Below are 16323 nucleotides of genomic sequence, written 5' to 3'. Positions count from 1 at the left end.
GTAAATATGTCATGGCTGATGGCCATTGGGGTGACCTTGATGGTACAAGGGCAGTTGTAAACCAAAACACTGGGAATGAACAGTTCCAACAGATATGGTGGTCAAGGAGTTAACCCGTATAGAGCCAGTACATTAGAGAGTTAGTTCCTGAGATGGTTGCATCCCTGGGAGGACTAGGAGAATCGAACCCGGCGATGGCTCCTGGCACTTTAAAGGTAGTCTGTACACGACCGGAGGTCCACAAAGGTTACAGACAGTTGAGGGGCCCTTGAAATCATTATCCCCTCAGACTAAAGCTGAAATAACATCCTCAGGCCGGAGCAAAGCTGGTACACAGGTTGTCTTTACTAAGTTCACACATAAGCCAGGCTTGGTTCCACATGACCCAACTAACTTGGCCCATAAGACTCGAGACCTAATCCTTGTGACTCTAACTTAGAGAACTCTAGAATACTGAGTAAAGGCAACTGATTACACTAACTCCACCTTCTGACCAATCTCCTGTAGTGGGATGGGACACTGCATACACCCCCTCTGCCCCCTGTGTGCGGCCTCCAACTCCATAAACAGCCATATCAGGAGGTGTAAATGTTAGGAGATCAGGGAGGATCCATTATGACTGAACAGGTTTAGTGATTACCCCACAGCCGTCTATTTCTCTGATCGTTTATCTGGACACACAATGGGGGACACGACCCGAATCAGGGCAACTGCTTCATTGTTTGTCATTAAGTAGAGTCCTGGCTGTCGGCCAAGTTTACCAACTCCGAGCCTTCTCTTCTTACACAAACCAAGTGTCTCTACAAAAGAGGCCTAAATAATCTTGGGCAGTGCAACAAAAAAATCTGCCATGAAAAGTATAAAAGGGAACCCTGCCCCATGTATTAACCAGTATTATTACCACACAGCCTGCAGTAAAGTAATATCACATGACCGTAACTCAATATTAAAACTGATATATCCCTTATCACAGTTAATCCTCCAAGTCCTCCAATACGCACAAAAATGTCAAGAAAGCACAAAAACTCAATTCCAAAAATCTAATCATCGCCGCCAAAAGTCCATAAATACAATACAGACCCAAATGAAAGGTTGTAACCCTGGAAAAAATCCTGTTACATTATAACATATCCCAACATGTTTCCCCCCTCCTTTTGGTAGAGGAGGTTCATCAGGGGAAAAAAAAAACAGGATCATCGTAACAATAATACTTCATAGAAGATAACATAATATTTGTTGTTCTTTTGTCTTGTGCTTTCTTGACATTTTTGCGCTTTATGGTGGCATACAGTTTGTTCATTTTTTAAGTTATATTAAATAAATGTTACGTTTCATTAAAGTGGTTTTCCAGCTGATCCACATGATAAGGGGGGGGGGGGGTGTTCGACCACTGGGACCCACTGTGATCTCCAGAACAGCTCCTGGTTCTTGCTGCTCAGTGCTTCACTCCCCACCTTCAGAGACGTATTTGTCGTTCCGTCAATCACCAGCCGCAGCATTGTCCTGCCTGAGACAGTCACCGACCGAGCAGGCTGCCATTGCTTAGACCAGTTCATCTTGGAAGGTGGAGGCCGGAGTGCTTAGTAGTTAGAGTCAGGCCCTGTTCTGGAGATCGCAGGGGTCCCAGTGGAGTGACCCAGAAGGATGAAAGGCACCAACACTAAACCTGTCATCCCATAAAAATCCAGGCCCGATAACAGGACCCACTAAATTCTCTAGCAAGCTCACCAGGGATTTAACTATTTCCTAAATTTGCATATCTCACCCAGCTTTTCCTGGATGGGATATGTGCTTCCTGAGACCAGGCTTCCACATATGACAGGTCCCTTGTGGAAATATAGTGATTCCCAACCATTCCTGTCTCTGTCTCACCATGGGACTCAGGGGGAACATTGGTCCTAGGGGGCACTTTTCAGAGGCGGCATTTTGCTGCTCCTTTTTTTGGGCCACCTAGGTCTATGGTCGGGCCGGCCCTGTCACTGTGCTCACAGTTCTAAAGCAGCCGCGGTGCCGACACAGCCCGAGCTGCTTAAAAGCGCAGCAGCCGCTTTAAGACTTTAAGTGAACCTGCCGGCCAGCCCAGGACTAACGAGATATGTCGCGCAAGTGACCCGCGCAGGAGAACGTCAGTGATGTCACTTGGCAGGCCACTGCCGGAGAGAAGCTGCGCAGGCCAGGTGAAGGTGTCTGTGTGTGTCTCTGTGTCTGTGTGTCTGGGGATGGAGTGTACGCTACCTACCTACCTACCTAATGTGGGAAACAATGCTGCCTACCTAATGTCAGGGAACTATGCTGCCTATCTAATGTGGGGAAACTATACTGCCTACCTAATGTGTTGAAACTATGCTGCCTATCTAGTGTGGGGAAACTATGCTGCCTATCTAGTGTGGGGAAACTATGCTGCCTACCTAATGTGGGGAAACTATACTGCCTATCTAATGTGGGGAAACTATGCTGCCTATCTAATGTGGGGAAACTATACTGCCTACCTAATGTGTTGAAACTATGCTGCCTATCTAGTGTGGGGAAACTATGCTGCCTATCTAGTGTGGGGAAACTATGCTGCCTACCTAATGTGGGGAAACTATACTGCCTATCTAATGTGGGGAAACTATGCTGCCTATCTAGTGTGGGGAAACTATGCTGCCTACCTAATGTGGGGAAACTATGCTGCCTACCTAATGTGGGGAAACTATGCTGCCTATCTAGTGTGGGGAAACGATGCTGCCTACCTAATGTGGGGAAACTATACTGCCTATCTAGTGTGGGAAACTATGCTGCCTACCCAATGTGGGGAAACTATGCTGCCTATCTAGTGTGGGGAAACTATGCTGCCTACCTAATGTCAGGGAACCATGCTGCCTACCTAATGTGGGGAAACTATGCTGCCTATCTAGTGTGGGGAAACTATGCTGCCTACCTAATGTCAGGGAACCATGCTGCCTACCTAATGTGGGGAAACTATACTGCCTCCCTAATGTCAGGGAACTATACTGCCTACCTAATGTGGGGAAACTATACTGCCTATCTAGTGTGGGAAACTATGCTGCCTACCCAATGTGGGGAAACTATGCTGCCTATCTAGTGTGGGGAAACTATGCTGCCTACCTAATGTCAGGGAACCATGCTGCCTACCTAATGTGGGGAAACTATGCTGCCTATCTAGTGTGGGGAAACTATGCTGCCTACCTAATGTCAGGGAACCATGCTGCCTACCTAATGTGGGGAAACTATACTGCCTCCCTAATGTCAGGGAACTATACTGCCTATCTAATGTGGGGAAACTATGCTGCCTATCTAATGTGGGGAAACTATACTGCCTATCTAATATGGGGAAACTATGCTGCCTATCTAATGTGGGGAAACTATGCTGCCTATCTAATGTGGGGAAACTATGCTGCCTATCTAATGTGGGGAAACTATGCTGCCTACCTAATGTGGGGAAACTATGCTGCCTATCTAATGTGGGGAAACTATGCTGCCTATCTAATGTGGGGAAATTATGCTGCCTATCTAATGTGGGGGAACTATGCTGCCTATCTAGTATGGGGAAACTATGCTGCCTATCTAATGTGGGGAAACTATACTGCCTATCTAATGTGGGGAAACTATGCTGCCTATCTAGTGTGGGGAAACTATGCTGCCTATCTAATGTGGGGAAACTATGCTGCCTATCTAATGTGGGGAAACTATGCTGCCTATCTAATGTGGGGAAACTATGCTGCCTACCTAATGTGGGGAAACTATGCTGCGTATCTAATGTGGGGAAACTATACTGCCTATCTAATGTGGGGAAACTATGCTGCCTATCTAGTGTGGGGAAACTATACTGCCTATCTAATGTGGGGAAACTATGCTGCCTATCTAATGTGGGGGAACTATGCTGCCTATCTAATGTGGGGAAACTATACTGCCTATCTAATGTGGGGAAACTATACTGCCTATCTAGTGTGGGGAAACTATGCTGCCTATCTAGTATGGGGAAACTATACTGCCTATCTAATGTGGGGAAACTATGCTGCTTACCTAGTGTGGGGAAACTATACTGCCTATCTAATGTGGGGAAACTATGCTGCCTATCTAATGTGGGGAAACTATGCTGCCTATCTAGTGTGGGGAAACTATGCTGCGTATCTAATGTGGGGAAACTATGCTGCCTATCTAGTGTGGGGAAACTATGCTGCCTATCTAGTGTGGGGAAACTATGCTGCTTAACTAGTATGGGGAATATATAGGAAAAAAATAGGAGCAAAAGACAAGATGGCGCTATCTAAGTACCGTAAATGATGGTTGAGATGCAAAGGTAGAGGATAAAAGGGTCAAGGATATAAGAATCCCACTTCTATGTATGTGGAGGTGGGATCTCTTGTTTAAGCAGTGTAGCAATCACATGTATATTTATAAACCTTTATCCTTCATCTAAAAAGCAGTAGCAGTACAGATAGGTGAACGGTATCTCACTCACCTATTAGTGTTGCGCTGCAGGCACAACACTTTTTTGCGCATAGGAAGAGTGTGGCAACTCTCCAGTAGTCCTCGGCAGCCTGACATCCAAACCCGAACAGCAGGTGTGTCGGTTTGGAAAATAGGATAAGAGAAACGGTGGTCCCAGAAGGAAGCTGCTCCAGCAGTTTCCAGGGAGACAAAAATGCAGATGATCTTGGTGGCGCCTTGAGGGTGAGTCGTAATCAAACAAGCATCCTGGTATTGGGGGTTACTTGTTTATTGCATAAAAGTTGGCAGACCATACATTACATCAAATATAAAATAAATAAAAGAAGAGATGCAGGTAATAGCAACGCGTTTCGCAGGGTGATCCCCGCTTCGTGAGGCTAGTGTAGTCTGACTGTTTCCAATGTATATAGAGACAGTTTGTTAATAAAAACTTTTCATGACCTAACTGCCACGGATCTCAAGAAAATTTCTGACAAAACCCCAAGAAACATTGAAGGTGAACTCACCAAAAAAGAAAGGGAGGCTTTGAAGACTCTCAAAGAAAATACTCAAATCGTTATCCGATCGGCCGACAAAGGCTGAGGCATCGTGGTTCAAAATGATACAGATTATCATAAAGAAGCACTAAATATTCTGCAGGACTACTATAGAACACTACAAATGAACCCCTACCCTCAACTACAATAGAAAATTCAAGAGCTAATAGAAAATGCCTACCAAGACAAAACCATTATCGGAAAAAAAGTTCCTCATCATTCCTCATCCGTCACAGCCTTTCTTTTATCATTTTCCAAAAATACATAAGAATCCCAATAACCCACCTGGACGCCCCATTATATCAGGCATCAACAGCCATACATCAAACATATCTCATTACCTCGATTTAATTTTACAGGAACACGTTCAAGCCCTCCCAAGTTTTCTGAAAAACTCCTGAAACAATCCTGAAAGATATAAAATGGAATAACAATTACAAATACATTCATAACTATGGACGTGACTTCATTGTATAGCAATATCAAACATGATATTGGTTTAAATTGTATCAAAAGAGTATTGGAATGTGATATAGCAATACCAATCATGCAAAAATAATTTCTTCTCAACTGCCTGGAAATCATTCTCACCCAAAATTTATTCCAGTATGATGGCATCACGTATCATCAAACGAGAGGGACCGCCATGGGGACGAGAGTGGCACCATCTTATGCCAACCTTGTCATGGGGCACTTTGAAAATATGTTTATTACATCCAACCATCTATTCAAAACACATGCCATCATCTAAAAAATATCTATTGATGACCTCTTCCTTATATGGAAAGGTCCACAAGATGCCATCAACCAGATGGTCGAGGAAATCAACCAAAATGATTGGGGAATATCTCTCACATCACAATATTCAAATACAAAAGTAGAATTTTTGGACCTGGAGATCTATCCCAATACCACCGGTATATCAACAGCAACATTTAAAAAAAAAAAAAAAGTAGACTCAAATAGCTACTTACCATTCACCAGCGGCCATCTGAAAAAGTGGAAAACCAACATCCCTTTTAGCCAACTAAGAAGAATCAGAAAAAACTGTTCAGAAACCAAGAAATATAAGGAACAAGCGAAGAAAATAATGGAACGATTTAAAGCCAAAGGATATCCGCAAGAACTACTAAATGATGCAATCAAAAAAACCTACCTACTCTCTCAAGAGGAATGTCTGGCAAAAACAATAAAAAAACAAAAAAACAGATCCAAATGCACCCAGAATCAACTTTATAGCAACATTCAACCACGCCCATAAGGAAATCAAAAACATACTGCAGAGGCATTGGCACATTTTACAACAAGATCTGGTAATAAAGGAATACTTACCAACGAAACCATGCTTAACTTTCAAACGAGCTCCCACACTCAAATCCATTCTGGCTCCAAGTCGGTTAAAACAACACCGTAATAAAAACAAAATGGGAAAAATAGATCAGACCACGCACGGCATCTTCAAATGTGGAAGAAACCGTTTGTCACGATTCGGCTTACAGGTTGTGGATCCACTGTGTCAGCGAGGGATTGGCGTGCACCGTGCTGGTGGACCGGTTCTAAGTGGCCACTGGTGTTCACCAGAGCCTGCCGCAAAGCGGGATGGTCTTGCTGCGGCGGTAGCAACCAGGTCGTATCCACTAGCAACGGCTCAACCTCGCTGACTGCTGAGAAGGCGTGGGACAGAAGGACTAGGCAGAGGCAAGGTCAGACGTAGCAGAAGGTTGGGGCAGGCGGCAAGGTTCGTAGTCAATATGGATAGCAGGAGATCAGGTAACATAGGCTTGGACAACACTAAACGCTTTCACTGGCACAAGGCAACAAGATCCGGCAAGGGAGTGCAGGGGAAGTGAGTAGATATAGCCAGGGAGCAGGTGGAAGTTAATTAAGCTAATTGGGCCAGGCACCAATCATTGGTGCACTGGCCCTTTAAATCTCAGAGAGCTGGCGCGCGCGCGCCCTAGAGAGCGGAGCCGCGCGCGCCAGCACATGACAGCCGGGGACCGGGACGGGTAAGTGACTTGGGATGCGATTCGCGAGCGGGCGCGTCCCGCTATGCGAATCGCATCCCCGCCGGCAATGTCAATGCAGCGCTCCCGGTCAGCGGGTCTGACCGGGGCGCTGCAGGGAGAGAGACGCCGCGAGCGCTCCGGGGAGGAGCAGGGACCCGGAGCGCTCGGTGTAACACCGTTGTTTATGTTGCCGAACCATCAAGGCCGGCCTGACAAAATACAAAAGCAATTACTCAGGAGAAATATTTCCCATCAAATACCATCTCGATTGTAGATCCTCCTTCGTCATATACGTCATCGAGTGTTGCTGCGGCCTACAATATGTAGGCCGGACAAGTCAAGAACTCCATCTCCGGCTCAATAATCACAGAATCAACATCAAAAAAGGATACCTAATGCATAGTTTATCCAAACACTGTAAAGAAAAACACCCAGAAATCAAAAATCACATCTGTATCTATCCAATTGATCAAATCAGCGATCAAACCCCAAACCGAATAGAGGAACTGAATAAACAGGAGATGTATTGGTCATACCGTTTGGGCTCCTTGGCACCAGGAGGACTGAATGAAGCCACCGAACTAATCCGATAACATCCTGGAAGACTTGTACCCTACCTACTCCTTGTCCTAAATATGCCCCCCCACATAACCAATCCTCCTTCACGTAACCAATAACACTAAATTACATCCCAGTTAACCATAAAATCCTCAAACCTCCCAGCCACCACCCAACTCTGACAACATTTATTATAGTCATGACATGAAGCCAGTTCCTCCATGTATATGTGTATATATATAAACCAATCTTTCACATATGCAATACATTTCTTAACATCCATGATCATCCAGCATCAACTTTTCCATTTATATTAAAGTCCTTCTAATATAGCAAATAGAGTCCTCCTTCTCCATATAACCCGTTTAAAATACAAACCAATCTAACCTCACTCCTAAACCTTCTATAACAACCAATTTCCAAGATACAATTGTAGCAAAGATCACTAAAATGTATCCTACGAGCAACACAGGGCGCACCAATCTGACAGCACCACTGCCCGTGGTTACCTCAGATCGTCACAGCGCTACAGACAGCGGTCCAAACAAAAATCTGACAGCACCACTGCCACTGGTTACCTCAGATCGTCACAGCGCTACAGACAGTGGTCCAAACAAAAATCTGACAGCACCACTGCCCGTGGTTACCTCAGATCGTCACAGCGCTACAGACAGCGGTCCAAACAAAAATCTGACAGCACCACTGCCCGTGGTTACCTCAGATCACAGCGCTACAGACAGCGGTCCAAACAAAAATCTGACAGCACCACTGCCCGTGGTTACCTCAGATCGTCACAGCGCTACAGACAGCGGTCCAAACAAAAATCTGACAGCACCACTGCCCGTGGTTACCTCAGATCACAGCGCTACAGACAGCGGTCCAAACAAAAATCTGACAGCACCACTGCCCGTGGTTACCTCAGATCGTCACAGCGCTACAGACAGCGGTCCAAACAAAAATCTGACAGCACCACTGCCTGTGGTTACCTCAGATCGTCACAGCGCTACAGACAGCGGTCCAAACAAAAATCTGACAGTATTTCTGATTGCCGGTTCATTCATAAAAAAAAACCCAAGCCTGTACCTCAACACTGGGCGCACCGTAATAACAGCGACACAGCCCGGGGCCACCTCAGATCGTCACAGCGCTACGGTCAGCAGTCTAAACAGATTTTTGACTGTAGTTCTGATTGCCGGTCCATTGATCAAAACCCAAGTCTATACTAAAACATACCAAAACACACTAACTAGGGGTAACACAGGGCGCACCGATCTGACGGCGCCCGCGGCTTTCTCAGATCGATACAGTGCTACAATCAGCAGCCGGGACATAAATCCGACAGTAGCTATGAATGCCGGTCCATTCATAAACGCCCAAGTCTGCACCAAAACACATGAAAACGCATCCCGATTCAGTCCACCAATCAGCCAGGAATCTAATAGGACACGTACATGACAGCGCATTGACAGCGCGCCCGAACACCAAACATTTGACAGATCGTCCAGACACACCGGTCTGAACACGTAACATCAGCACATTCTCCCCAAGAAAAGAATATACTAATATGCTTTAACTCTCATATTGTATCTTCATATGCTCTGTGTATGTAGTTCCTGAAAAAAGGAGAAAAAAAAGAAAACAATCACTGTATCAATGTGCGTCCCCTGCCAACCATGCCAATACCCTATCAACCATGCCAATACCCTGCCAACCATGCCAATACCCTGCCAACCATGCCAATACCCTGCCAACCATGCCAATACCCTGCCAACCATGCTAATCATTGCAGCTACCTCACTTCTGTCACAAGAATGACGTCAGAAACACGGTTTACCCGCAAATTTCAAACAAACTGTCTCTATATACATTGGAAACATTCAGTCAGACTACACTAGCCTGACGAAGCGGGGATCACCCTGCAAAATGCGTTGCTATTACCTGCATCTCTTCTTTTATTTATTTTATATTTGATGTAATGTATGGTCTGCCATCTTTTATGCAATAAACAAGTAACCCCCAATACCAGGAGGCTTGTTTGAGTACGACCCTTAAGGCGCCAGCGAGATCATCCGCATTTTTGTCTCCCTGGAAACTGCTGGAGCAGCTTCCTTCTGGGACCACTGTTTCTCTTAGGCAGTATAGTTTCCCCATACTAGATATCTAATGAGGGGAAACTATGCTGCCTATCTAATGAGGGGAAACTATGCTGCCTACCTAATGTGGGGGAACTATGCTGCCTATCTAATGAGGGGAAACTATGCTGCCTACCTAATGTATGGGAACTATGCTGTCTACCTAATGTGGGGAAACTATACTGTCTACCTAATGTGGGGGAACTGCTGTCTACCTAATTCTGCAGATTAATGTGAGTTGCATTGCTGTGGAGCTCTTGAATATGCAGTGCAATTTTAACCACAACACAACAATGAAGATCGTATATGGAATGATAGCATACTGTCTGCAGCCTTCCTGCATGAAAGTATTAACAACAAATAGAACTTCAGGAAGAACCAAAACCAGGAATCTTACAACCAGGTCCTGCTCCTGATCAGCGCCATAAGAATCCTGGTTATGGTCCGTCCTGAAGTTCTATTTGTTACACCCTTCATGCAGGAATTCCTTCACACAGTCATTCCATAGCATGAGAAGCAGTGAACATGTCCGCCCTCCCCGAGGCTTCATGGACTCACGCCAAGGTTCTTTGTCAGTGCTGAGGTTTTGGCTGAGGTTTCTCTAGTCATTCGCCTCCAGCATCTTCAGATTTTTCCAGTCGTACTATGAAGGTGACCTTTGTTTAGTGATTTTCATTGATTGTTCTACAGTCAGTATTATCGTAACCACCAACGGTAGAAAACTATGCGGCTCCTCATCTACCACCATGACAGGAATAGGATTAAGTTTTATTGTTGTTTTGTGTCCGACAAGTATATATTTACTGTTTGTTACTTTTATATTTTAGATCAGAACTTGAAAATGAAGCCTCTTCGGCCCTTGACTCTGGGACATCCTATATCCACCATTATAAATCCACAACGGACCATTCAGAATATCATGAAAGTACGGATCGTAAGAAACCGTGGCACGTTACTGCAGAATCCCAGTCAGATGACAAGCTTCAGGAAATATATTCTCACTCAAAGGAATTATATCCCTCAAGTGTTCAAGCTGAACCACAGGAAGAGCTGAAGAACGATCACCAAGAGAGTTCCAAGAGACCCGGTTACCTTGATGGATCAGAGTCCTCAAAATCTGAAGAATTTCATTTGAGTAATTTCGAGGATCCAACTTACAGAGTCGTTCAGCCAACAGAGTTAAATGATAGAAGTGACCACAAAGATGGAATCCAGTACTATAATACTTATTCCCAGGAAGGAGAACACGGGGGCGATGAGTTACAAGAACATCATTCACGTAGTCACTTAGAAGAAGCATTACACGGATGTACACAGTCTGAGGAACCGGTCCACTCTTATGTACAATCAGAAGAGGAAAGTTATGTAGTGCTAAAGCCAGCAAGTTATGGGTACGATGAGCAAGAGAAGGTGGCCTATACGTATGAGCAACCGGAGGAGAGAGGTCATCAACATATAGAGTCACAAGAGAAGAACCATGAGGATGTAGTGCTGAAACCAGCAAGGTACGGATATGATGAGCAAGTAAAGATGGCCTATACGTATCAGCGACCGGAAGAGTCAGATCAACCCAAAATACCACCACAAGAGGAGAACCATGAGGATGTAGTGCTAAAGCCAGCAAGGTACGGGTATGATGAGCAAGTAAAGATGGCCTATACGTATCAGCGACCGGAAGAGTCAGATCAACCCAAAATGACACCTCAAGAGGAGAACCATGAGGATGTAGTGCTAAAGCCAGCAAGGTACGGGTATGATGAGCAAGTAAAGATGGCTTATACATATCAGCGACCGGAAGAGTCAGATCAACCCAAAATAACACCACAAGAGGAGAGCCATGGAGATGTGGTGCTAAAGCCAGCAAGGTACGGGTATGATGAGCAAGTAAAGATGGCCTATACGTATCAGCGACCGGAAGAGTCAGATCAACCCAAAATAACACCACAAGAGGAGAGCCATGGAGATGTGGTGCTAAAGCCAGCAAGGTACGGGTATGATGAGCAAGTAAAGATGGCCTATACGTATCAGCGACCGGAAGAGTCAGATCAACCCAAAATGACACCTCAAGAGGAGAACCATGAGGATGTAGTGCTAAAGCCTGCAAGGTACGGGTACGATGAGCACGTAAAGATGGCCTATACATATCAGCGCCCGAAGGAGCCGGGTCACCCCCATATACAGTCAGAAGAGGAGAGCCATGGGGATGTAGTGCTAAAGCCAGAAAGGTACGGGTATGATAATGAAGGGAAGTTATCTTATACATATCAAGAACCGGAGGAGCAGGGTCACCCCAATATAACACCACAAGAGAAGAACCATGGGGATGTGGTGCTAAAACCAACAAAGTACGGGTACGATGAGCAAGTGAAGTTATCTTATACATATCAACAACAGGAGGAGACAGAACGAAAGAAATCAAAGGACACGTGTGAGGAGCCAGAGAAGCTACATCAAACATATGAGCAACCAGAGGAGCAAGGTCAGCTCAACGTCCAGTCTGAGGAGGAAGAATCTGTAAAGTATTCAGATTCAGAAAGGATGGTTCCCTCCGTACAGTCAGTGGAGTCCTACTACCAAGAAACACAGGAGCCAGAACAAATATGTTCCCGGGAAACCCCACCGGGGCGGCCAAATTACCAAGAAAGTCAATCGGAAGAGCCAGGTTACCACCAACACCGACCAGATTACCAACAGAAGCAATCGGAGGAGCCATATTACCAACAGAAGCAATCAGAGGAGCCATATTACCAACAAGGAGCCTCTGAGGAGACATCTTACCATCACAAACACTACGATGAGGTCCACTACAAACAAGCACAACCCGAGGCGCTAGACTTCAGGTATGAACAACCAGAAAACTTGGAATACAAAACTAAAAGCTCTGAGGAATCTCCCATAGTGAGAGAGCACCCTATGAGAGAGCACAAGGATTATCACACTCCAGAGGAGAACACTGAGATGTGTGGAGAAAGTGACCAGAAGATACAACACGAGTACATGGACCTTCAAGCCGGAGAAACAGACAGAGGACATATTACTTCAACAGAGCCGGACAACACTGAGAACAGGCCCGAAAAATACCTGGAGCCGTATCATAGGGAAGAGTCACACCACAAAGAGGATAACAAATCTGACACCTACCATAAGGAACAAGACATTAGATATGCACTACAAGAAGAGCCAAAGACATTAGATACCGACCATAAGGAACAAGACCTTAGATACACACAACAAGAAGAGCCAAAGACCTTAGATACCTTCCATAAGGAAAAAGACCTTAGATATGCACTACAAGAAGAGCCAAAGACCTTAGATACCTTCCATATGGAACAAGACATTAGATATGCACTACAAGAAGAGCCAAAGACATTAGATACCGACCATAAGGAACAAGACCTTAGATACACACAACAAGAAGAGCCAAAGACCTTAGATACCTTCCATAAGGAAAAAGACCTTAGATATGCACTACAAGAAGAGCCAAAGACCTTAGATACCTTCCATATGGAGCAAGACCTTAGATACACACAACAAGAAGAGATAAAGACCATAGATACCGACCATAAGGAGCAAGACCTTAGATACACACTACAAGAAGAGCCAAAGACCTTAGATACATACCATAAGGAGCAAGACCTTAGATACACACTACAAGAAGAGCCAAAGACCTTAGATACATACCATAAGGAACAAGACCTTAGATACACACAACAAAAAGAGCCAAATACCTTAGATACACATTCTGTGGAGCCAACAAGGAAAGATGTCCAACCAGAGCAGCAAGAGAAGACGGACTCTACAGTACCTGATGGACAATCCAGGGAACCCAGCTCAGAGGAGTCACGAGACACTCAGGAAGAGGATGGACAACAGATATATACTGAAAAACATATCAATGGGCATTGTGGGCTTGAAGAATCGGAGAACAGTGAAGAAAGGTCGGATGGACCAAAACTATCGGATGAAATTAATGAAAAAAGTCCAGAGGAGACTACGTCAGACCCCGAGGAGACTCCGGAAGAAGTTCACTTTGATTTTCTTGAGGTAAGAGTCCTGCACATTTTGTTTTTCTGCAGACTCCATTATTTAGGTATTGTAATGTGGTGGATCCATGGACACAGAGCCTGGACCCCAAGACCCAGAGTCCCTGTGGCTTCATTCTACAAAGCCATAATCCCCGCCATATTGTACTCTATACGACGCTATGTACATAGAAATTCTCCCTTGAAAACTTTTATGTGCCTCTTTAGGACAATGAAATACAGAGGTGCAGTAGGGCCCTGTTACTATCCATATTATAGATTTATACAGCTAAGAGGTTGTTTGGAGGTATAGTACAGTGAGTGGTAATGTGTATGAGGCCTTGAACTAGACCAATGTTGGCCAAACCTGGTGATTTTGATGGGATCAGCCAAGTATCTAAGTATCTTACCCTCCCCAATGTAGATATCGAAGGAGAGAAGAAGTGAGAAGGATTTTTTTTTTCCTCAAAGGGGTACTCCGCTGCTAGACGTTATCCCCTATCCAAAGGATAGGGATAAGATGTCTGACCGCGGGGGTCCCACTGCTGGGGCCCCATTGCGATCTCCCGCAGCAGCCGGCGTTCTAAACAAAGGCTGGGTTCCTGCGGCTGTGGTCGTGACATCACGGCTACGCCCCCTCCATTCATGTCTACGGGAGGGGGCGTGCCGGCCGACACGCCCCCTCCCATAGACATGAATGGAGGGGGTGTGGCTTGACAGCACAAGGGGTGTGTGGTCTTGATGTCACGACCACGGCCTCCGGCTCCAAGCGTTCTGAACAAAATGTTCAGAACACTGGAGCATCAGAGTACCTCTTTAACATGGCTGGGCTACCTACTCAAAATATTATACACAAAAAAACAATACTTACCATCCTCAGTCCCACACAAGCAGAAATGATACATATCATGACCATAGTCTACAACTGGGATCAACCTACATTGTTTTGAGAAAAAAAATCATCAGGGGAGAAATACAGACAAATATCATATCTGGTGACTGCAAGACTCATCGAGGACATCTCTGCTGTAACCAAATACACACAATTGCCCAAACTGATAGGATCTGTGGTAAATCAATAACAAAAAAAATATATAAAAAATCTGGGCCCAAAAACCCAGTGGTGGCCTCATTGTCCCTGATGATGCAGTTAGTGCAGTGAAACATGTTGGGGAGGCATTGTTAATGTTTTTATAAATCAGGTATAAACAGTCTTGATTTGGGACGTACTGCAGACAATGATGTATGGCACTTTTTCTGTATAGGGAGGTATATACTTTATACACAGGCTGTACGAGTTGCCATTTTTTATATTAATTTGCCATGTCTAAAAACTGATAATGCAGCAACATTATGCCATATCCAGCTAGGGGCCCCATCACCACCTGGGCTTTCAGATGTTGCCAAGAGCCGGCCTTTCTCTAATATGGAAATGTGACATCCTGTAAATTGAGGGAGGGGCATCACACATGAGTTTTTATAGGATTCTAGCCAATCTCTTTTTCTTGCCAATATGGTGGAATCCATACACACCCTGTACCTTTTTGACCAAGTAAACACCTTCACAAATACCTTCTATTATCATATATAAGCCCCACTAAAATGACTCCTATTGTCCATAAAACAAGTAGTGACTGGGCTGGATGTCATGCCGATCCCGTATGTAAAGTTAATCCCAGAAAGGGGACGTGTCGTATAAAGACAATTCACCAACATGGTTGGGTGATACTTCCTCGGTGTGGCCTACAGGTCCTGAGAACTCCCGTAAACCAGTATCGGTAAACTGTGTCCGGTCCTAATGCTACAAGACATCAAAGAAGAACAAGAAAGCCTCACAGGGGTCTAATAAGGTACTGGGGGGAGGAGATGTGCACCTGGGATAGGGTCAGAGCAAGAGGGAAAAAACAGGAATCAAGGAAGCTTCACGGTTTCTTTGGGGACCATTTATTCCACCAATGTACATGTAATTTAGGCACTCACCACTGTTTCAGTTCTCAACTCTTTTCCATGGTTCACACTTTTCCATAGCTCTTTGCTATTTTCTCCTCAGGGCACCAAAGTCTTAGATACGTCACTCATGAGGTGCAGAGCGTCACTCGGCAGAAAAAGAAATCACCGAACACCGGCAACAGGAGCCTGCACCCCGGAGGAAGAGGCTGATCCTGATTACTGGATGTTCCGAGACTCGACAGGTATAGACAGTGTCAGACACCAGATGCCGTGTCAGGTCCTTCATACATAGGCTAGATATCTCAATCCTAGTTCGACTGTGGTTGGATGGTCTTCGTCTTCAACTAAGAGGGTGGTGACTCAAGGAAAAGTCAACTCGATCCTCGTTCTCTGTAGTTAGATGGTCTTAGTCTTCAGCTAAGAGGGTGGTGACTCAAGGAAAGATCAACTCAATCCTTGTTCTATGCAGTTAGATGGTCTTAGTCTTCACTAAGTGGGTGGCGACTTAAGAAAAGGGTCACCTCAATCCTCGTTCTCTGTAGTTAGATGGTCTTAGTCTTCAGCTAAGAGGGTGGTTACTCAAGGAAAGGTCAACTCAATCCTTGTTCTCTGCAGTTAGATGGTCTTAGTCTTCAGCTAAGAGGGTGGTTACTCAAGGGAA

General features: G+C 45.0%; 1 protein-coding gene across 1 annotated transcript in view; it reads left to right on the top strand.

Annotated features, from left to right (window-relative positions):
* Nucleotides 1–16323, top strand: part of TNKS1BP1 (tankyrase 1 binding protein 1) — a 30034-nt gene that overhangs the window by 3343 nt on the left and 10368 nt on the right. Inside the window, exons 3-4 of the mRNA XM_056529881.1 lie at nucleotides 10518–13734; nucleotides 15763–15904. Of these exons, the coding sequence (XP_056385856.1) occupies nucleotides 10518–13734; nucleotides 15763–15904 (3359 nt within the window). The remainder of the gene's footprint in view (nucleotides 1–10517; nucleotides 13735–15762; nucleotides 15905–16323) is intronic.

The sequence above is a fragment of the Hyla sarda genome, chromosome 7, assembly GCF_029499605.1.
Source record: "Hyla sarda isolate aHylSar1 chromosome 7, aHylSar1.hap1, whole genome shotgun sequence".
Classification (NCBI taxonomy): Eukaryota; Metazoa; Chordata; class Amphibia; order Anura; family Hylidae; genus Hyla; species Hyla sarda.
Note: the sequence above shows the minus strand (reverse complement) of the source record. Positions and strands in the feature narration are given on the sequence as shown.